The sequence below is a fragment of the Artemia sp. Qi Xiang Cuo genome, chromosome 1, assembly GCF_049724085.1.
Source record: "Artemia sp. Qi Xiang Cuo chromosome 1, ASM4972408v1, whole genome shotgun sequence".
NCBI lineage: Eukaryota > Metazoa > Arthropoda > Branchiopoda > Anostraca > Artemiidae > Artemia > Artemia sp. Qi Xiang Cuo.
In genome coordinates, this window is record NC_142794.1 from 85,696,701 (window position 1) to 85,720,066 (window position 23,366).

General features: G+C 35.9%; 1 protein-coding gene across 1 annotated transcript in view; it reads right to left on the reverse strand.

Moving 5' to 3' along the window:
• Positions 1-23,366, reverse strand: part of LOC148956849 (nose resistant to fluoxetine protein 6-like) — a 115,212-nt gene that overhangs the window by 67,079 nt on the left and 24,767 nt on the right. Inside the window, exons 3-6 of the mRNA XM_089092240.1 lie at positions 21,686-21,787; positions 11,532-11,749; positions 11,099-11,181; positions 7,842-8,044 (exon numbers count right to left, since the gene is read on the reverse strand). Coding sequence (XP_088948366.1) covers positions 7,842-8,044; positions 11,099-11,181; positions 11,532-11,749; positions 21,686-21,787 — 606 coding nt within the window. The remainder of the gene's footprint in view (positions 1-7,841; positions 8,045-11,098; positions 11,182-11,531; positions 11,750-21,685; positions 21,788-23,366) is intronic.

Below are 23,366 nucleotides of genomic sequence, written 5' to 3' on the forward strand. Positions count from 1 at the left end.
CTCAAAAAAGCTCATTCGATTGGAAATTCAAAGGGCTAGTGCCCTTTTTAATCGTCGAAAGTGATTGGAGGGCAAATAGCCCCCCCCCACGCCCATCATTCCCCTAAACACATCCAATCAGAATTTTGAGATAGTCATTTTGTTCAGCGTAGTTGACTTCAGGATAGAAAATATGTTGTCGAGGAGGACACTCCCTCACAACCCTCAAGGCAAGGGTTTTAAGTTATACCGTAGGAAAAACTTCAAAAAGGGCTTATTTGATTGGAAATTCAAAGGACTAGTGCCCTTTTTAATAGTCGAAAGTTATTGGATGGAAACTAACCCCCCTCTCAAGCCCTCCTTTTCCCCAAACATATCCAATCAAAATTTTGAGATAATTCGAAATTGGAAATTCAACGGGCTAGTGCCTTTATTAATAGTCGAAAGTGATTGGTGCCCCCATGCCCATCATTTGTTCAAACACATCTAATCAAAATTTTGAGAAAGCCATTCTGTTCAGCGTAGTTGTTTTCCAGATAGAAAATATGTTTTTGAGGAGGACACTCCCTTCAACCCTCAGGGCAAAGGTTTTAAGTTACGCCCTGGGGGCATATAAAGTCTTTTATATAAGGCGTTGTCGTAGAAACTTCAAAGCAGGCTCATTCGATTGGAAATTCAAAGAGCTAGCGCCCTTTTTAAGGTCGAAAGGGATTGGAGGGCAACTAGCCCCCCCCCCCAACGCCCATCATTCCCCCAACCACATCCGAACAAAATTTTGAGATAGCAATTTTGTTCAGCGTAGTTGATTTCAAGATAGAAAATATATTTTGGAGGAGGAAACTATCCCACAACCCTCAGGCCAAAGGTTTTAAGTTATGCCCTGGGGGCATATAAGGTTTTTATAGAAGGAGTTGTCGTAGAAACTTCAAAACAGGCTCATTCGATTGGGAATTCAAAGGGCTAGTGCCCTTTTAAATAGTTGAAAGTGATTGGAGGGCAACTATCCCCCCACGCCCATCATTCCCCCCAACACATCCAATCAGAATTTTGAGATAGCCATTTTGTTCAGCGTAGGCTAGTTGATTTCCAGATAGAAAATATGTTTTTTAGGAGGACAATCCCCCAGAGGAGACTCCCCCGCAACCCTCAGGGCAAGGGTTTTAAGTTATGCCCTGGGGGCATATGAGGTTTTTATAAGAAGGCGTTGTCGTAGAAGCTTCAAAACAGGCTCGTTGATTGGAAATACAAAGGGCTAGTTCCCTTCTTAATAGTCGAAAGTGATTGGAGGGCAACTATCCCCCCACGCCCATCATTCCCCCAAACACATCCAATCAGAATTTTGAGATAGCCATTTTGTTCAGCGTAGGCTAGTTGACAACCCTCAGGGCAAAGGTTTTAAGTTATGCCCTGGGGGCATATAAGGTTTTTATAGAAGGCGTTGTCTTAGAAACTTCAAATCAGGCTCATTCGTTTGGGAATTCAAAGGGGTAGTGCCCTTTTTAATAGTTGAAAGTGATTGGGGGGCAACTATCCCCCCACGTTCATCATTTCCCCCCACACATACAATTAAAAGTTTGCGATAGACATTTAGTTAAGCGTATGCTAAATGATATCAAAATAGAAAATATGTATTTTAGTAAAAAAACCCCGCAAAGGAGACTCCCCAGCAATCCTCAAGACAAGGGTTTTATGTTACGCCCTGGGGGCATATAAGGAATTATAAGACGGTGTTGTTGTAGAAACTTCAAAACAGGCTCATTCGACTGGAAATTCAAAGGGCTAGTTCCCTTCTTAATAGTCGAAAGTGATTAGAGGGGAACTAGCCCCTCCCCCACGCCCATCATTTCCCCAAACACATCCAATCAAAATTTTTAGACAGCTATTTCGGTCCTCGTCGTTGATTTCAACATAGAATATATGCTTTTGAGGAGGAAACTCCCCAACAACCCTCAGAGCAAGGGTTTTAAGTTGTGTCCTGGGGTATACAAGGTTTTTATAGAAGGCGTTGTCATAGAAACTTCAAAAGGGGCTCATTTGATTGGAAATTCAAAGGCCTAGTGCCCTTTTTGATACTCGAAACTGATTGGAGGGCAACCAGCCCCCCCCCCTCTCATGTCCACCATTCACCCAAACACATACAATCCAAAATTTTGAGATAGCCATTTTGTTTAGCGTAGACTAGTTGATTTCCAGATAGAAAATATGTTTTTGAGAAGGACACTCACCCACAACTCGCAGGGCAAGGGTTTTAAGTTATGCCCTGGGTGCATATAAGGTTTTTATAGAAGGCGTTGTCGTAGAAACTTCAAAAAAGGCTAATTCGATTGGAAATTCAAAGGCTAGTGCCCTTTTTAATAGTCGAAAGTGATTAGTAATATTTTTTGTTGTTGTTGTTGTTTAGACCAGGGCACTTCGTATCGAAGGAGTTGTCGTGGGAACTTCGAAAGGGGCTCATTCGATTGAAAATAGAAAGTGTTGATGCCGTTTTTAATAGTCAAAAGTGATAGGAAGGATACTAATCCCCCTTCCACTCCCGACCTCCTATTGGCTCATTACGTTTAAAAACTAAACGTTGCCTTAAGATTAAATCAAAATACACTGTGATAATTCTAATTCCCATTAAGGCATCTCAGCAGTATCCCAAAAACGACTGAGGGTGTTATGTTCAAATTTTTGAGGCTATTGCTGCTTCTAAAATTTAACCAAATCAAAATAGTGTAAGTGAATCCAAGCTATCAAAGAAATTAAACACATTTTTTTGTGAATGGTATCAAGTTTTCCATTTCAGGTCAGCTAGAGGAGGTATGAAACTAAGTTAAACAGTACTATTTGTGTCCAAATTTTAAAATGGTGTATGTTGTTAAAAATTGCTGAAAATTTTTCTCCAGCATACAAATAGCAGTCCAAACTGTAAAGTCTTAAAAAACGAAAAGATTTAAAGTGTTATTAATCTTTTTCCCTGAGAAGACTATGTCAATATAAAACGAACAGAAATTAATTAAAAAAAACTTTTTCCACTGAATAAGTTTTTCAAAGAAAAGTAAAGAACTCCATTAAACAAAAAATGAACAAAAATAAAATCAAATGATCTACTAAGCTTGAAACTACCACATATCAGAATCGATAAATAAATGAAACCCAAAATGAACAGAAATTACAATAAATAACCAAGTCAAACTCAAAACGAGCAGAAATTAACATAAATTGGGTGCAAAACCCCTATGCCTTCCCAAGGCCAGAACAAAATTTGCACTTTACTGAAAAAATATAAATGAATGTGCTTTGTCAGTTTAATATACATATACAGATATTTAGTAATCAAAATGTTAAATTTATTTGATTTATTAAAGTTATAAACGTAAAAACATTTATATTTTTTTCAGTAAAGTGCAAATTTTGTTCTGGCCTTGGGAAGGCATAGGGGTTTTGCGCCCAACTTATGTTAATTTCTGTTCGTTTTGAGTTTGACTCGGTTTTTATTGTAATTTCTGTTCGTTTTGGGTTTCACTTATTTATCGATGCTTATTTGTGGTAGTTTCGAGCTTGGTAGATTATTTGATTTTATTTTTGCTCATTTTTTGTTTAATGGAGTTCTTTACTTTTCTTTGAAAAACTTATTCTGTGGTAAAAGTTTTTTTTAATTAATATACATGAAAAACTGATCTTTTTTCTAATGCAGGTAATGAAATTAGACAGTCACTAACTATACATAAAACGAAGGGGTCGTTAACCAGTATATTGGGCCTGCTAATGAAACAAGTATGTGGCTGCAGTTCTGGAATAATGAAACAAGTCTGGAATAAAGAATAGTCCTGCTGGATCAGATTTTTTATCCCTCCGTGTCCTGAATGAAATTTTTCCAGTTATTAAGGATCAACTTGTCGAACATATTAATGGGTGTTTTAAGGATATAATCTTCCCACAGCTGTTTAAGACTGCAAAAATAGTGCCAATTTTTAAGTCAGGTGACCGAGAAGATCCTAGAATAATGAAGAAGATATTATGCCTAAGGATTGAGACATTTCTAGAGAAGAAAAGATTTTTCTTTAAGAACCAATTTGGTTTCAGAAAGAAAAATTCTACAGAGCTTGCAGTTCAGTTTCTTACAACGTTGGTTGATGATGGCCTTGATAACCATCTTAAAGTCATAACTATATTTTCAGATATTTTAAAAGCGTTCGATTCTGTGGAGCATGAAATTCTATTGTCTAAATTAGATAACGCCGGCATATGAGGAAGAGCTCTAAATCTATTGAAGTCTTACCGAAGTGATAGAAAGTTATGTTTGGATGATGGAAAACAAGCTACATGTGAATATGATGTCGAGTCTTGAGTCCCACAGCGATGTCCCCCTGGTCCACTATTATGTGCTGGATATATTAATGATCTATGTGTAGTTTTATCTAATATTATTGATTCAGTAAACAGTTGAGACCCAAATGTGATCCCTGTAAAAGCGTTAGTTTTATTTGCTGATGATACTAATTTAACGGTATGCGCGAGAACTGAAAAAGAGTTGATCCATTGAAAAGTGGACTAGGTTGAATAAGCTGAAAATAAATTTTAAGAAGTGTAATTTTGTTTTGTTTGCTCGTTCTAAAAAGTATTATTCTTGGGTAGATAAGTTGAGGTGTGGAAATTCATTTATTAATAGAATACACTCGACTAGCTATTTGGGCATTATTGCAGATGAGACGCTTAGTTTTTCAGATCATATAAATTGTATAACATCTAAAATTGCCCGTATTTTGGAATTATTAGGAAATTGAAGCACATTTGTCCGAAAATCAGGATATTGTTTTGTTTTTGTTTATTTATATTGAAATGTGTTGGATGTTGGAGTTGGCCTAACAAACCGAAAGCTTCCTTGGCGTTTCTTTTTTGTAAATTATATGTAAATAAAATTATACTCCTGGAAAAAAAATTAAAACAAAACGAAATGATATCGTGACTTTCCTTTTAACCCCTACCTAGGTGGCCATTTGGCGCAGAAGTAGGAAATAACTCGAATAGGTTTCGTGAAGTCACTCCTGACTTTATTTTCCCCAGTCAGTTTCTTTTTGGAATTGAGACAGTCAACAACAAAAAAATGTTTTACATATGCCCATTATGCTTGTATGCATTGGGCAGCTGGCCATTTTCTGAGAATGTACTTTTGTTGATGACTATAAATAAAAGTGTAAATTATGCAATCCGTGTAAATTGCATTGAGGATACGCTGCTGGAATTAAAGCCTGTAACTACTGTCTTGAACCGATTTGTGCCTCTCAAACTACATGTTTCCTGTGCTCCAATTGTAACTATGATAAATGTGATCAATGGGAAAACACTTACTCTGGCATCATTGCCAAAATCACTAAACGTCATTTTAGTTTAATTTTAGAGACTGGTATTGTCGTGGTTTTAAATTATATTAGTAAGAAGAACCCGGCTTTTCCTTCAATTGGCTTTTCCTTTCACATCTTATCACGTTTGATAGATCAGGTAATGGTTCCAAAGAATCATCATTTATAATAAGTGCAACTGCAAATTTTCGGTTTTTGGGCCTTTCAACAGACATTATATAATATAAATAACTGTTGCGTTGGAAACTCAACAATCTTATTTAGTCTATGCATAACATCATATAAGAAAATACTTATATGATACCCTATATGACGTCATAACAAATGCTTATGTGATGTAATAACATAGTATTTGACGTCATTTTCAAAAACCAAAATTAAGGCTCTTAACGATTTTTTTCAGACTTTTGACCTATCTCGATCGTTTTTCTTTCGAGAATATCCCAATATTCCAAGATTGGCATCAAAATAGATGCCAATTTTGCCGAAAAAATATGGAACTGTTTTCGAGAACATACATACATACATACATAAATACATTGATACTCAATTATTTCTCACATATAAAGATAGTAAATATAAAAAAGAGGCAAAACAATTTTTTCTTTCGAAGTTTTACAAGGCGGGAATCTGATGGCCGTGGTGTTATTGCATTTTTGTTGGAAGTGGAGAAACTGAAAAATATTTGGAAATACGCTAATGGCTAAGAGGCAACACCTGTTATCTCTTCAGATAAGGTCGAACTAGAGTGTTTCTAACCAAGTCAAAAAAAATTCAGGGAGGAAATATCCCCCCATACATGTAACAATGTGTATTCTAAAGATCTCAATGTACCATACTTACAAGCAATAGCTTTGTTCTTTAATGCCTGGGAATAAGTGTTCCTATACACATATATTAAAAGATTTTTTGACAACTTCATTGTACATAATATAGTGGTGCAGTAAAATTGGTCTATGCTTGGTAGTTTATTTTTCAGAGGCACACAGAAATAATAAATCAAATGAAAAAGATATGCAGTTTCGGATCATTTACCTTCTGATACTTCTCACGCGAAAAGGAATTGTCCTTACCATTGGTTCATTCTCCCTAGGACAAATTTTTTTTTGAGGTCTCGTGTTTTGGAATAGTCAGGGCAACTGGAAAAAGGGCTCACAATAGCATCCTAAAAATTACAAAAATATTTGTTCTACCTAAAACAATATCGAAAAGATACTCAATTACACTAATTATATATCTGTGAATGGATATGGTTTACTTTACCCAAGTCTGAATGAAAATGTGAAAACTGAAATACGATTTCTCGGATTTCCCAGATGTTGGAATTTGGATTTCTCAGGGCAATGGAATTAGGAATCTGCTATTCCCACTTTAACCTACTTTTGGTTCTGAAATTAGAAAACTACAACATTAATTATATTTTCTGAAGAACACCAAACCGTGTACTGAAGAATCTACAGAAGTGAGAACCTTTGATATGTGTCTTTCATAATATCCGTTGTATCTGACCAAATCTTCTTCAAATGTGAGAGGGAAGCAACCACTTTTCAAAGTCAAGTTTCATGTTAAAATAAAACGTCTTTACAATAATTCTTTACGAAATACTATAAGCATTAAAGCCTTAAACAATCTATTAGTGAATGGGGTGGGGGTTGGTTGTCTTAAGTGTAAAAAGGAATTTTGGATCTTAAGTATGATTTTTTTTCCCAGGGGAGTGGGTTAAAATCGTGTACTTTAGTGAACTCCTTTATCCCTTTCCCACGTGGGCAGCAATGTGAATATGGAATTTTAGTTTGCACCCAAACTATTTTGAAAAAGAAGCAGAGGAAACAACCCTTCCATTATTATCTGATATTGGACAGCTATGTTTTTTTATCAGACACGGTAAAATAAGTATAGCTGGTGCATAATGAACTGGGTGTATTTAACTCAGGATTTTAAAAAAAATGTACACACAGATCACTAGTTCCGAAGGGTGAATATGCATTCCCGTTTAAGCGAGAATAATACTAATTACTTACTTCAAATACTTTTCTTTAGTTACCAGTCAGCACTAAGATAAGAGGATAAGTGTGACCAAGAAACACCTACTTAAGGCCAAAGAGTATAGATTTAACCAATGAGTATCTATTTACAACTAAACTATATCTACTTATAATAGCGAAAAATGCCGAAAAACACTATCTAGCATGTGACATTTCTTAGATTTTTTTTCAATTACTCCAATTATAAGATTAAAATTAATGTAATTAGAGTGTAGGTGGCTATCTAGCAATAAGTGTCTGATCTCGTCTTCTGAAAAACGACACAATTCAAAAGTTTTAGCAAATGATGAGACAATAAACATAAGACAGCGTTGTGACTTTTTGACATTAGGGCCAGTTCCGAATTCTATAAGTAATCCCTACTTTCTTTTCAAAACTAAATAATGGAATCTCAAGCAGACAAAATATTATTTTACCGTCATTGAAAGTTTCTAGAGCTATATTTTAGGCTGAGAAAGAGCTAAGAACTTACCCTGGCCATGAGGCCAATATTAGCATTTGGAAAAGATGCATATGTAAGTAAATAGGTGTGGCCGAGGAGTATCCATGTAAAACTGATGAACCTGATCCCATGCAGGCAAGAGAGTGTTTTATCTCCACTTCTAACAGTAAGTAATTTCTGTCCATTTTCAATCATGGAGAAGGAAAGTAAAATTCTGACTAAAATATTGTTTTCTAGAAGTAAAATGCACTATTAAAATTACAGAATTGGTTATAGGTAAAGACTAAAATTAAAGTGAGTACTTTAATCACTGCATAATAATAAAAAAGAAATCCAAAGGTACTTTAGTACAGAAAAACAGTCACTCTTATTCTTTGAGCTGAGGTAAAAAATAAACCGTTAGAAGTTAATCATTACCATTGGTAATAAATCGTTAAATTCATTTCGTATCTAAGAACAAAGCCTAATATTATCTTTCCAGCAATAGCTTTAAAGATTTACCTCGTAAACGTCCATAATAAGTTTCCTTTACAACACACGCATAACGATAAAAATAATTAATAGAGAAAAGATATTGCAAATGAAAGAGTGAATACAAAACAATAAAGAGAAGGCCAGTAGTGATGCCTCTATGGTCCGGGGCAGATTTCTATACCTGGATTCTATGAGAACCTTGAATTCTATGACATACCTATACTGCAACACAAGCGGTGCCCGTCATTCCACGACAGCTATCTGGTGTTTGTGGGGTCATAGGGAATGTTTACTTTTGGCTGTTATGTAATTGGAGTTGTAGGTGACACAACCTAGCGTGACTTTGCTTCAATAGTAAAAAAGAGTTCAGTGTGTGAACATCAAGGATAATATTCCTTAGTAATATATGCTTTTACTCTATTGGATATGGAAGGCACTTATAGTGGCGAAATGAAAGCTAGAGTGCCTAACGATGCAGCAGAAATTACAAAAGGTTGCCGGCTAACCCTACAATGTAAAGCATAGCATATATTAAATACGTAACCTAACCTAGGTACCTTCTTCCCTAAACCCCAATAACAATATTTTAAATATTGTAAACTCTATGAGAAACGACGCTTTGCGATCGATTTCTTTATTGCAAATACCCGTTTGACTGGTTTCCTTTAGTGTTTTCCGATACAGTATATAGCGTGGGTACGATATAATGCATAAGTAACGTTTTACCATAGTTCACATTTACAATTAATCAGTTTGGTTTTATTCATTTATTATTTACAAGTTTGAAAAGATATTATAATCTTCATAATTTTCTAAAGTTGTCGTTAAAAATTACAATTAAGACTAAAAGAGGTAAAAATTTACAATGAAGAAAACGAATGAAGCACGGGATGTTTACACGGTATGTTATATCATTATGGAAATTCAAGTCGGAAAAACCACCGTGCTTTGCAGCGAAAGTGAATATATGCATATACAAAGATTGCAAGACGGATTAAATGCACAAGCGAAATATATTGAAGACAACAATCTGAATCAACCCATAAAAAAGAGTAAGTTTATTACTCGTGAGATTTATTGGTAGTCTATAGTCGGTAGTGGGAGTGTCAGGATTAAAAATGACTGAAGTTGAGAATCAAAAAATCATACAGAATCTAGTAAAATTGGAAAAATGTTTTATTCTAAATGATATTTCTGTAGAGCTATCTCTTCAAAGGAAAATATTTTCTCAAGGAAGGCTTTACAACATAATGAGAAATGAGTCAACATTTTTGGACTATTATATGAAATTTTTACGTCGGGGTTTGGATGCATTTACTCAATTTATTGATATATTAATTGAAACAAAACGAAATGACATTGTGATTTTGCTTTTAACCACTATCTAAACGGCCATTTTGAAAAGCAGAAGGAAATAACTTGAATAGGTTTCTTGAAGTCACTCCTCCTCCTAGAAGCCTTTATTTTTCTCAGTCAGTTTCGTTTTGGAAGTGAGACAATCAACATAAAAAAATATTTTATATATTTCCATTAGGCATGTATGTATTGGGCAGCTGGCCATCCAGTGAGAATTGTACTTTTGTTGATGACTATAATGAAAAGTGTAAATTATGCAATCCATGTAAAGTGCAAAGAGGATACGAAGTAGAGATTTGTGACTTTCAAAATACAGGTTTCCTATGCTCCAATTGTCACTATGATAAATGTGATCAATGGGAAAACACTTACCCTAGCATCATTGCCAAAAAACCTAAAAGTCATTTTAGTTTATTTTTAAGAGACTGGTATTGTCGTGGTTTTAATTCTTTTAATTTAATTCGTGGTTTAATTCTTTTCCTCGTCAATTTATACATGTTCAGTATCAGAGAGATAAGTCAAGACTCTTTTACTTTACCCGCGATATGAATGAGACATTACGTCTAAAACACTTGATGAAACTTTAGATAACTCTTCTTATTGTTTTGGCACTTTAAAGTTTCAGAACTTTCAGAAGTTGGAGCTTGATCGATGTCAATTACTTTTAGCAGTTTTTCCCGATAGGGTTTATGCCTTTTGACAAAATGCAGCTGAGGGGCTATCCTCTGAAATTGTGAACTACACAATTTGTTTAGGCAAATCAGTGTCTACATAAATGGAACTTTGGTGAGCACCTTTCAAATTACGCAAGTTATATACAATTCGTGTTTATGTCTCAAATGTCCTATGTAAAGTAAATGGAGTTCCACTCTTCAATTTGTACTTTGATAAAGCCTACAGGACCTTATATGAATTTCATATATTTTTATGTGCTTTTTCGTAGATACTGTAACGTAGCCCTTAATGAATGATGTTAAGAATCTATAATAAGGACACACAACTAAGACAATTTTCTTGCTTAGACATCAGGTAGCATATTAAGGTAGATTGTAAATAACTTCACAAATTTCAAACTTAGAATGTTCAAAAATACTTAGAAAAGAACTCAAACTTAAAGTAAGCCTATTTTCCAAATGAACTGTCACACAAGAAAAAAAATCATAGTTCAAAAGAGGGCGTAGAATAAACCCTTACTGAGAAATAACGGCATTTTAGTTTGGAAAATATTACGTCTGTCTAGCCCCCAAGAGTTCATGAAATGCGTAAAGGTCAAACTTGAAGCTTTTGATCACAAGAAAATGGATCTTTGCCAATTTCTGAGTTTATTAGTGGCATTCGGGACAAATTATTTGCTTTTTATTAAAAAATACATAGAACCTAGGGTGAGCTCTTCCTTCTGCTTACTTCATTTTTCGTCGATAAATTAAAAACATCGTAATAAGCAGGGTAATTTTTACCTTTTTTAACAATTTGGTATCGAATAAGAATGTCTAGTCCTGTTCCAAGAATAAGAAACACACCAATGATGCTCAGGACAGCTCTGAAAAGAAAGTCAATTAAAATCGAAAGTTGTAGCTCAAAATTCACTTCTGAGCAAATATTAAAAGTATTAAAAGAATGTGTTAAAAGAAAAAGCATTATTAAAAGATTATTAGTATTAAAATAAAATCAATATTAATAGAAAAATTGCTGTGAACTAATATGAACACCAAGTGATAAAAACAACAAATACTTAAGAGTTATAAAGAATTTTTTTCGTCCATAGGCTTTGCTGGACCAAGTAACCCAGAATCTAAGTCATCTTATAGGATTACTTTTGTTTTTGATAGAGTTGGCCTTCAAAGGGAGAGAAAAATACATATTTCTAAAATCACACCATAAAATTCTTACATCATTCCTATCATTCCTGCACTTAAAACCAATGGAGGTTTCTCACTAGAGGTGCAAAAACTTTCATCTGTAATGGCGTAAAAACCAAAAGGAGGCCCAAAAATGGATGGAGAATTGCTCGTCATTCCAGTCAAAGCTAGGCTAATATCCTCACTAGAACAGGAAGAAGGAAGGCAGACTCCGAAGCTTGGCTGGTTGATTGAGAAACTGTTCATTTCCTGGAAAAAGATAAGTCAGTTTATATACAGACGTAGTCTTATAAAAAGGGAATGATATTGTAAGTAGTAACCTATCAATAGATTCAGAAGCGGCAAGACCTACCATTCAGGTTTCTGAGCCAACCAGACAGGTTTCTGGGCCAATAGTTGTCAAACAGGCTAATAACCTGTAGTTTAAAGGTATCTCATATCTTGTCCAGTATTGCATACATTAATAAAGGTATCAAAAGGTGTCTCCTTTGCATAATTCTGGTCTGAACGGTCTTAATTAATTACTTGAATAATAGGATAAAACCAGAGGACGATAATATTCTTATTTTAATTGGATTGTATGAAAGTGGTAAAGGGTTAAAATCGCTTATCCGTTAAGGTAAGTCACAGGGGCTGGTAAGTCTTGTGCAACGTGACATAAATGCTAGAATAGGACTAAAATAACGTAATTGGTACCAATCTGTGGAAACGGTTAGTGTTGACAAGGCAATCTTGCGAGTTGACATAGCTTTCACTTCTTTGCTGTGGTCGCTATGAAGTTTATACGATCATCCCTTCCATAAGAATCATATATCCTCCCAGGGTAAACTTACAACGATTGTACTCGGTACCTTGGGGGTCTAGCGGACCCTGGAGTTTATTTTTTATCTTTCCTTTGAACTATTTGAAAAAAATGGCTACCTCAAAATTTTCAACAGACAAATTTTGGATAAGGGTATGAGGGGTGGTTGCCCTCCGATCACTCCTGACTCTTAAAAAAGGCACTAGAACTTCTAACTTCCAATCAAATGATCCCTCTCTGAAGTTGATATGACAACCTCCTCCGTGTGAAGCGCTTCTGGGGAAAAAAATAAAATAAATAAATAATAATAAGACATTGAAGCCTTATGGCCTTGACTAGAGGCAACACTATCGTGTTGCGTGTGTAAAATGCTTTTCAATTTAAAAGGTTTATTTCTGCATTCAAGCAGGGGGTAAGAAATTCAAGGGCAAAGGCAATCCCTGCCTCTCCTGATTGCCGCCATTAGAACTAGAACCCATGCATAGTCATGAAAGACTTTTGAAATCAAACATTTTATGGAAACCAAATATAGGTAAGGAGGGATTCGGCTCAATAGTAACCTAAACTCTAAAAAAAGCGAATTTTGATATCAGTAGATGCATCAAAAGAAGCAGCTTAATATGCTCATTATAAATCACCATAAGAGGAAATTTGTATGATTTTTTAAATAAGGGGGAAACAACCCCTAAATTTGAATAGACTCCAATATACAAAAATGTGGAATTTTAATATATTTACCTGAAAAAAGATCATGGATGTGTGTTTATTTGTTTTTTTTTCAGGGGTTATCTTATCGAAATAATGGTCGTTGAAAGTTTGAAGAGAGTACGTTCGATCGGAAATTAAAAGCTTTGGTGGTCCTTTTAAGAGATCAAGACGATTAAAGAGTAGCTGTCCCCTCCCATGCCCTTTTTTTCCCAAAGTTATTTTATTAAAATTTTCAGATTGCCATTTTGTTCAGTAAACTATATTTAAAAGCTCAAATACATATGTCTTTAGGAAATTTGAAATTTGCCCAGTGTTTACGCATAGTATTTGATACTGGGAAGAACACAGATTTTTTTAGGGGGGGAGTGGGGGGATAATGTGCTTGGGGTGGGTTTTAATAGAGAGAATCTTCCTCGAGGAAGAAAATTTCCAGGAATTTTTGACGAGAAATAATACACGGGAGATTTCACCAGAATTTCTATACGAAATTCTTTTTGATTCTCTTGCATTCTCTTTGCCGATTCAATTTCACACGTGGAGATATTACGGGGGAATTATCCAGGAGCTATTTTCCCAGTGGTTTGATTAGCTGGAAAAAAATCCACAGAAGGGGGTATTTCGGGAGTGCTCAAGAAGCCGATTAGAGATGTAAATTCTTTTATAAATGAAAGTAAGCAAAGAAGATTTTTTCAAGCTGAATCGTCAACAAGAATTTTAAGCGGGCAGGGATTTCAGTGACGATGGAGTCGTCAGGAGGGAATTCGCACTTTCTGTGGGATGAAATTGACGTAGACGAGCTTCCCGTGACGAAGAAGGGGGTATTTCAGGGGAGTGAGTCAGATTTACCGGCAACATTATAAAAACAATCAGAAATCAATTAAAAAACAAGTTTTTTTAAACAGAAAGTAAAGAGCAACACTAGAGTTAAAAAAAAGAAAGTATTCCGAATGTGAAGGGTTGTACCCTCCTCAGTGCCTTCCTCTTTAGTAGTAAGGCATCTTCAGGCTTTGAGAGAACCCTATCCCTTCAAATCCTGGTCCGAACAATTTTTTACAAACTTCTTCATGGCGTAGCTTTTATTAATTTTCTTCAAGACACAGGGTGCATGTTACGTAATTGGGAATGTTTTCTAAGAAATGTAGGTTTCTGTTGCGTAATGCGGTTTATTTAATTTTGATTTTTACGTAATGGGGTTTGTTTTCTTCAAGATGCAGATATATGTTCCAAAATAGGGCATGCTTACTTATGCAAATTTTTGCAGGTGGTTGGTACGTAATAGGAATTGTTTTCTTATGTCGAGTGCGATGCAATCTTGCGTAACTTAAAAGATTTATTGGGAAGGAAACAATCTTGCATGACATTTTAGGTCTCAAGTTCAGCTAGTGAAGCAGGAGAGCCTACGTAGTATGATATGTTAACTTATGTTAAGGATGATGTAATCTGGCGTAAGATGTGAGGCTTCAGGACCCCGCGAGGGGTCTCCACTTGTAACTGAGCACAGCACACACGTTGGTGTTACGCAATGATGGTGGACGTGGGTGTTAAGTAATGACGGGGGACACATGGGATGCTACGTAATGACGGCGCACACGTGGGATGTTGTGTAATTATGCTGCACGCCTGTGTGTTACGTCATGGTGGCGGTTATGTAACATTTTACGTAATAACGGCACACAAGTGGGATTACGTAATAATGGTGCAGACGTGGGTGTTACAAAACATTTCAAGAGATTTGTTTCTTCGGGACTTCATTTTTTTCAAGACTTGTTTTTCAAGGCGTTTTTTTTCTTTAGGACATCATTTTCTTTCAAGGGCTTTTTTCAGATTTCATTTTATTAGAAGACGTTGTTTCTCAGGGCAACTTTATATTAGAAACATTTTTTGTCCATATTAGGATTCGATAGGGATTTTCCTTCAACGTAATGGGGCGCTAGATAGCTAGACTATAAAAGCCTTTCTAAACTTTTTATTGGAAAACTTGAAATTTTTATTGTAATACTTTTTATATGGATTACAGGTTTCCAACTCTTTCCAAATGAGAGGGTGGAAGCTTCCCAGTGCTATTGGTTTTGATATATTAGATGCACCTGCTTGTTACATTCTATTTATTTGAATAATGATGTTGGCCAAATCATATTTTGAATTAGCCACAAGTATTGCGCTTTTTGAAACAGAAGCCTCATTACTTAAATAAGTAATAATAAGAAAAAATTTCAACTTCCAAATATGTTAGAGGTAAATCTAAGTCATAATAAAACATATTTCTGAGAGGTCTTAAGGAAATTGCATCGTTTCCATTGCTCTATTAGAAGCAAACGAAGAAAAAAGAGACACATTTTTGCATTCGGTCATTTATGAGAGATCTTAATAAAAATTCATCGTTCCTATTGCTTCATTAGACGCTAACGATGAAAAGAGGGACATATTTTTGCATTCGGTTATTTTCGAGAGGCCCTAATAAAAATAACACGTTTTATTGAGCCAAGACTATGCATATTCACACCACTGAGACAGTATGTGGCTGACACAGTCTAGCAAGCAATATATAAGGGGGTTGTTATAAGGGGGGTAAGCCAAATTAAGATATATTCTTGATATCATTTAATAGGAAATCCTGAGAGGTGACTTGTTAGAGGTAAACTCAAGGGGGGGGGGGCATCAGACACGTGTCTTAATTCCAGGGGAGGGTTATTATTAGAGGTAAATTTAAGTTATATCAAGAAATATCTCTGAGAGGTCTTATTGAAAATGCATCGTTGCTGTTGCTCTATTAGATGCGCCTGAATGTTACATTCCATTAATCTAAATCTTGATATTAGCAATATCAAATTTAGAAAAATGAAACACACAAACGAAGAAACATTAGACACATTTTTGCATTCGGTTATTTGTGAGAGGTTTTAATCGGAATGCCACGTTTCTTTGAGCCGAAACTGTGTATATTTAAGCCATTTTGGCAAGCAATTACAGAGGGGTTGGGTTGATATTAAAGGTAAATTTAAGCCATATTAAGAGATATTTCTGGGATGTCTTAATGAAAATTCTTCGTTTCTTTGACTGGGTGTTAAATTTCAGTCCCCCTCCTCCGAAAGTAATGTTTTAACACCTCCCACCTTAACTTTAAGCTGTAGATCATGTTAGTCCAAGGCAATTCGTGTCACCATGAAAAACTATGGATGACATACGACATCTTTTGGCATTCTTTATTATTCATAAAGCGTTTTTCAGATATTTGTATGATACAAATATGCCCTAGGTCCATTGATTTGTCTTTTAGCAATCCTCCCCCAAAGTAATGCTCCCCATGGCAATTCAAGCCACCATGGCAAACTATGGATGTCAAACGACGCCCTCTGGCACCCCTCATCATTCCTAAGACATTTTCAGTCATTTTCTTGTTAAAAATATGCTCATTGGATCATGTTTTTCACCAACCACCCTCACAAAAAAGGCTGAAAAGCTAAAAGTCAAATAAGGTAGAATTACTGAAAATATATACGGTTATTGAACCTTTTGTGTCAGACGAGGCAATGCCGTATGAGGCGTGTTCGTTTCTAAAATATGTCACTGGCATGGAACTGGTAGAAAATAATACCAAGAAAAATAAACCAACAAAATATGGAATTAAGTCATACGTAGTCCGTTTCCCCTTTTTTACTAGAAATACATTGAGAAAAATCCAGAATATTATCTAGTATCGTTCTCAAAGAAAGTATCAGGAACAATAATGACCGGAAATAGATATTCTCCGACTGCATGCCAAATTATTGCAGGATAGACGTGGTTCTAGCATGCGTGCAAAATAGGAAATCTCCTTGTGCGTAATAGGTTATTTCTAGAACGTATTTCTCGATACAGAATGTAGGGAATAGTCTATTAGTCCTGATGCTTGGGGCGCTATTCCATTGGAAGGAGATTGACCTTTTGAGTCACAGTGAGGACAAGGAACTAAAGGAAAAAGTCGCCTTGAAAAGAATACAAATGCATTAAAAAAAATAAAAACAAACGTGTTGAACGTTTTGGCGAAAAATGAAATCTCAAAAAGTATTATGTGACAGTGATATATGCACTGTCGTTACGCAACATGTGCGCTGTCATTACGGAACGTTTGTGCTGACCTTACATAAAGTGTACGCCGCGATTAAGTTAAAAGAAAGAAAAATACCTTGAACGTTTCGACGAAAAATAAATGTCAAAAAAGTATGTGTACTGTCATTACGTAGGATGTGTGCCGTCCTTACATAAGACCCAGGTGTGTGCTGATCTCAAATAAAGTGTGTGCTGTCGTTCAGTTAAAAGCTGGGATTCCCCCCCCCCCTCCGGCTTTCTGACTTGTAGCCTGTTACACACGATGGCGTCATTCATATTACACCTGCTCACGGGAATCCTGGGTGTCTTCCGGAAAACAGTAGACGTCTAGACTCGCATTTGGGGCTTCTGTTTATAGAGGGAGTATAATACACAGAACTCTGGACATCTTCCAGGAAAAGAATAGACGTCTAGACTCGTATATGGGACTTCTTTTTATAGAGGGAGGATAATACACAAGAACTTAGCGTCTTCAAAGGAAGACAATAGACTCGTTTTGGGTTACTATTTATAGAGGGTGGTTGTGGATATCTTCTAAAATTTCAATTGATTAGTGTATGGGGCTTCTATTATAGAGGGGGAATAATACGAGAAAATAATATTTTTGCCAAAAATGGCTAAGAATCGTGACAAAATGGCGGCTGTTAGGGAAATATGGGAACACCTGGAACCAGATTGCACTGGCACGAGGTGTTAGTAGCTCCAATTATCCGACTTCCCATGTTAATTTCCCTGTTATTGGTACTTGTTAAATATCCCGACCACACTCGAGAAGATAGATTGATCATATGCAAATACTGAAACAAGATTAGAACACCTAGAACCCCAGGAATCCTGCCAGCTAGAAAAAAGGACCGCATTGCCCAGGTGCGAGGGACTAGAAGCTCCACTTATCTGATTTCCCTTGTTAGTTCCCTATTATTGGTACTTGTTAAATATCCCGACCACACTCAAGAAGTTAGATTACTCATATGGAAATACTGACACAAATATGCACCGTAAACACCCGCTCAGACACACAGGCAGAACGAAAGAGAGAGTGAGAGAGAGAGAGAGAGAGAGAGAGGCGGAGAGAGATAGACAAGCAACCAACTTATCAGACAAACAGACAAAGAGAGAGAAAAATACTTACACGCAAAGACAAATACAGAGGAAACACCCACTCAGACACACAGGCATTGACAGAGACAAAAAAACTGGTCAGACACAGAGGCACAGAAAGAGAAAAAACAACCAGACACAAACAGAGCTGGACATACAAACCCACAAAGACAGAAATGCAGACAAGCAAACATATGCTCAGACACATAGGCACAGAGAGAGAGGGAAAACCAAACAGCCATTCAGACACATAGGCACAGAGAGAGACAAAAACACCTGGCCCACAGGCACAGAGAGAGAGAGAGATAGAGAGACAAGCAAACAACTGCTCAGACAAACATACACAGATAGAGAGAGAGGGATACAAAACTCGTACAAGCACACAGAGTGAGATTCACAAACACACACAAAGACAGACACAGAGACAAACAAACTCTCGCTCAGACACAAACGTAAAGAGAGAGTGACGAAAAACACCCACAAAGACACAGAGCCATGTTCACCATCACACAAAGACAGACACAGAGACAAACAAACATCCCCTCAGATACAAACGCGCAGAGATAGTGCCAAAAAACCCCCACAAGAACACTGACTCAGACATACAAGCAAAAAAAATCAATTTTGCTCTCTCTCTCTCTCTCTCTCTCGCACTCTCACTCTCTCTCTCTCTTTCTCTCTCTATTTCTCTCTCTCTCACTCTCTCTCTCTCTCTCTCTCTCTCTCTCGATCTCTCTCTCTCTCTCTCGCTCTCTCTCTCTCTCTCTCTCTCTCTCTCTCTCTCTCTCTCTCTCTCTCTCTCTCTCTCTCTCTCTCTCTCTCTCTCTCTCTCTCTCTCGCTCTCTCTCTCTCTCTCTCTCTCTCTCTCTCTCTCTCTCTCTCTCTCTCTCTCTCTTAAGTCTGATTTCAATTGATCTCTCGTACTACTCTGCTTTATGCTCTAGGTCATTGCTAATAAGGGCAGATTCATCAAAAAGTATATTGTGGTTAGGATTTTCAAAAATATGGCTGCCTACTGCAGAATCAGATGAAACAGTGGAAATATTAGAATTTAAAGCTTTGACAATATCATCTTTATGCTGTTGTATGCGCTTTTCTAAATTCTGGTGTGTTCTACTCTATATAATATTTGCCACAATCGCATGGTATTTGATAGACCCCTCTTTGGCGAGTAACTGGGGTTTTATCTTTACCAGAATTTAGAAAATTTATGATTCTAAAATTATTTGTGATGGAAAGGCAGTGTGGTCTTCGTCGCTATTTTCTCTCTCTATCTCTCTCTCTCTCTCTCTCTCTCTCTCTCTCTCTCTCTCTCTCTCTCTCTCTCTCTCTCTCTCTCTCTCTCTCTCTCTTTCTCTCTATCTTTCTCTCTATTTCTTTCTTTCTCTCTCTCTCTGGACCTATGTGTCTGATCATATATTTCTTGTCTCTGTGTCTGTCTTTGGCTGAAATTTTTATCAATACCACAGCCTATTGTCCTTTGGCACCCCTCCAAACAATATTCACTTGAAAGGACCAGTTGCCAATCACCTGTCGAATCTCCTAAGAAATCATTTCAAATTGTCTATGTACACCTCATTACCAACAGATCATGTCTAATTCTAATATGAACCTGTTAAAAAAAACCTTTAATTTTCAAAATCAATGAATATTTCTAAGGGTATATTCCTTGATTCAAGCTTGTTTATAGAATGTGACATCAAACATTTTAGTAAAAAAACAGTTGCAAGACAAATCCTTGATTTAAGTCTGCACTTTTTCTCAATTTTTTTCCAAATTTAACAACCTATTGTCCTATGGTCTCCCTCCAAAATATTCACTTGACATAACCATTTACTCATAACCTGTCAAATTTACGTAGATATTGCTTCAAAATGTCTAGGACAACCTAATTATCACAATATCATGCCGAATCCTAATATGAACCTGTTAAAAATTTCTATCATAACACCAAAATACAAAGGAACATTCTTATTTAAAAAAATGTTATACAGAATATTATATATTTTGAATATCATTGACCAACTTTGGACATTTTAAATCTGTTCCATAAAATAAATCATTATGTTCTCTCTTGAAAGCGTCGCTATTATTTTCTTCTAGTTTATAACCAGTTGAATAATCATTAATCCACTTTGAGTCATATACATTTTTATTCTGGTGTCACATACAGACTCAATATTAGTCCTGACATTGGTACTATTTGGTTCGCGGTATGTATCTGTTGGTATATGATTAATGGTTCTAATAATAATCACATGCCCCTGGTTTTTCATTTATTCGTCTTTATTTTCCTTGGTTATATTATCTGCCAATGCCCTTATTATTTTTACTATACATTATGACATTGGTGCAGCAGTAAGTCTTTCTTTTTCCTTTTGCTTTCATTTGAATGTTAATGCAAGAAAGTTAGCAATATGATTTATCAACAGGTAACTTGTTATCTCAACCATAAGCAAGAAGTTGACCTTTGTCATCGACTAATATTTTTTTTGTTTGTATTTTCTTTTGAGTGTTATTATGTCTCGAAACGTTACCCTTGCATATCCACCATCAATAATGTTGAATCTTTTTGATACTACAAAGGATTCTAATATCTTGCTTTCATGACAACGCATGCATACATTTCCAATAATATTACCAGTAGTAGTTGCTTCTAGTTAAAATATTTGTATTTGTCAGCATTCAACGCGACGATAACTTTACCATGTGCACGCGCTTTCTTCGAGTGTTTGATCTTCAATTTTTAATGTATGATGTAAGCGTTTACCCTTCCAATGTACAAAAAATACTGATTGAAAATATGCAAAAAAGTAGGTAGTGTCGATGACCAGCCATGGAGTACCACGGGGGCATCAAAAAATAACTCCAAAAACCATGTTCACTAAAGATTACATGTTATTTCAAGACACAGACAAAATAGAGGCCCCAAAAAGTTTAAGCTTCCAAAACATTCTAAGTTTAAAAAATTTTAAAGTCCAAAAAATTCTAAGCCCCCAAAAATTCTTGTAAAAAAGGGGGCCGAAAAGTTTTGAGGAGGGTTATTGGGGGCCTCTTGGAGGTGGGACATAGCTGACCTTAAGTTCTCTCTAAAAAAAGTATTTATATAAGCACTCATTTTCATGAATATGATGATACAAGTGGTTACACTAAGCATATGTTGTATATGCTGTCAAGTATAGTTCAATGCTATATCATAATTCTCTTAGTCCAATCTGAAATCAAATAAAGGGATTTACTAAAGTAGTGATTGCTCTTATTTAGTGAAGGTTGAATATATTTTAATCATGTACAGACATGTAAATGTAGGTTCCGGCTCATTTATGCAAATGAGGATTAGGTTATATTCAAATGAGGTTTATGGTATATGGATAAGGTTTACGATATAATCCTTAGAGCCCCAGGCGTAAAGTCCAGAGTATTGCCTCCCCTTAAATTATTCATAAAAATTAAAGAGACATGTAGTTTGAAAATTGAATATTTACCGTTGGAACCAAAGGGTCACCAAATGAGCCAAATAATCCAAACAACCACAAAGGAAACAATTTTTCTGGTGTAGATTCGGGTAAGGCTGGCCATAGAAAAACCTAAATCGGAACAAAAAAAGTATCAGTGCTAGTATAAAAATGATTACTTTATTTGATTTATTGACAGTCTTCATTGCAGGGATAGACACCTAAGCGTCTTTTTAATTTTTTTTTCAGTTTACAGAGGATCATCCAATAAGCCTGCGGTTCAGGTAGAAATTGAAATATGATTTGTATTTACCTATATAATGCAAATTTATTACGAAGCAGGAACGGTTTAAGTGACTAAAACTTTAATCAGAATTTTGAATATTATTAAAACATGAGCCAGTTAATAGTATAAGTTTTATTTTAGTACTGCTATTTAGTCTTATGTAGGCCTATCTAGTCCAAGTTATTCAATCTCTACTAGTAAGTTTTTCTCTTTCCTATTAAACTCAAGAGAGCTTAAATTTGAAGCAATGACAATTATCTGAAGTTTACACATAATCTAGACCTAGCTTAACTTTATTTATAGCAATCGAGACATAACTTAAGTGTGATGCCCAACTCTTTGTAACTACTGAAGACTTCACATTTCAACTTCTTTTGTTGTTGTTTTTTGCCATACAAAAAGTAATTAAAGAAAAAATGAATTAATAAATAAAAATTACCCGTAATGATCTTATAATGTGTTATTTCATAAAGGTAAAGATAAAAACAAAATAGGGCAGAGGCACGGGTTTCCGACGCACAAACAGTTTCAAATACTTTCAAGTTTACAAATACTTTCAAGTATTCTAATTCTCTACATTTATTTTTTGATTTTGGAAACTCTATTATGTCTTTCAATTCAATTATCAGATATTTTACAGTTCAAAAACCTGCCAGTTCTATTTTCATCATGTGTCAGAAATTAACAGAAATCTTTAAACACTAATATCCAGTATTTTCAAAGAGGCCGATTTGATTTAATAACGAAATTTGTTATATCTGGAGAAGTGCTTAGTCAGGCAGGTGGTCGCAAAATGTAGCTAAAACTGTCAAAATTAGCAGATGAATCCTCTTAGTACAAGTGAATAATATACAATTCAAATCCTTATTATCTTTTTCAAATTTTTATTAACCGTGTTCCGTGCATTAATTACATGTTTTTAGCAACTTTTTAACTCCGCCATAGCCGATCCCGAGCCCACATTGAGAAAGGACCAGGGGCCGACGGGGGAGGGGATCCGTCGGTTAATTAAATTCCCATGAAACATCTATGAAGAAATGAATACTCCCAGAAATGTTTTGTCTACTACAGCGTCCCCGGTGAGCGACGCGATCCCACTCCCTGGCATGGCGGTTAGATTGACAAGTGTACGAGCTATGCATACTACGGCGTCCCTGGTAAGCGGCACGATCCCGCTCCCTGGAATAGCGGACCATAGCGGCGAGATCGACAAGTGTACGAGCTATTCCCTGTGAAATAAATTTAAAGAAGGATGAATTCCGAGTTTATAGCTGGAATGTGATATCGTCGAAGGGAGAACCAACAAGGTTAGTGACGGCTATGGAAATGAACCGTTACGAAGCAGATGTTCTTTGTCTATAAGAGACAAGATTGAAAGGAGTGTTTGAAGAAACCATACCAGTCCATGGCTCCGACAGCTCGTGC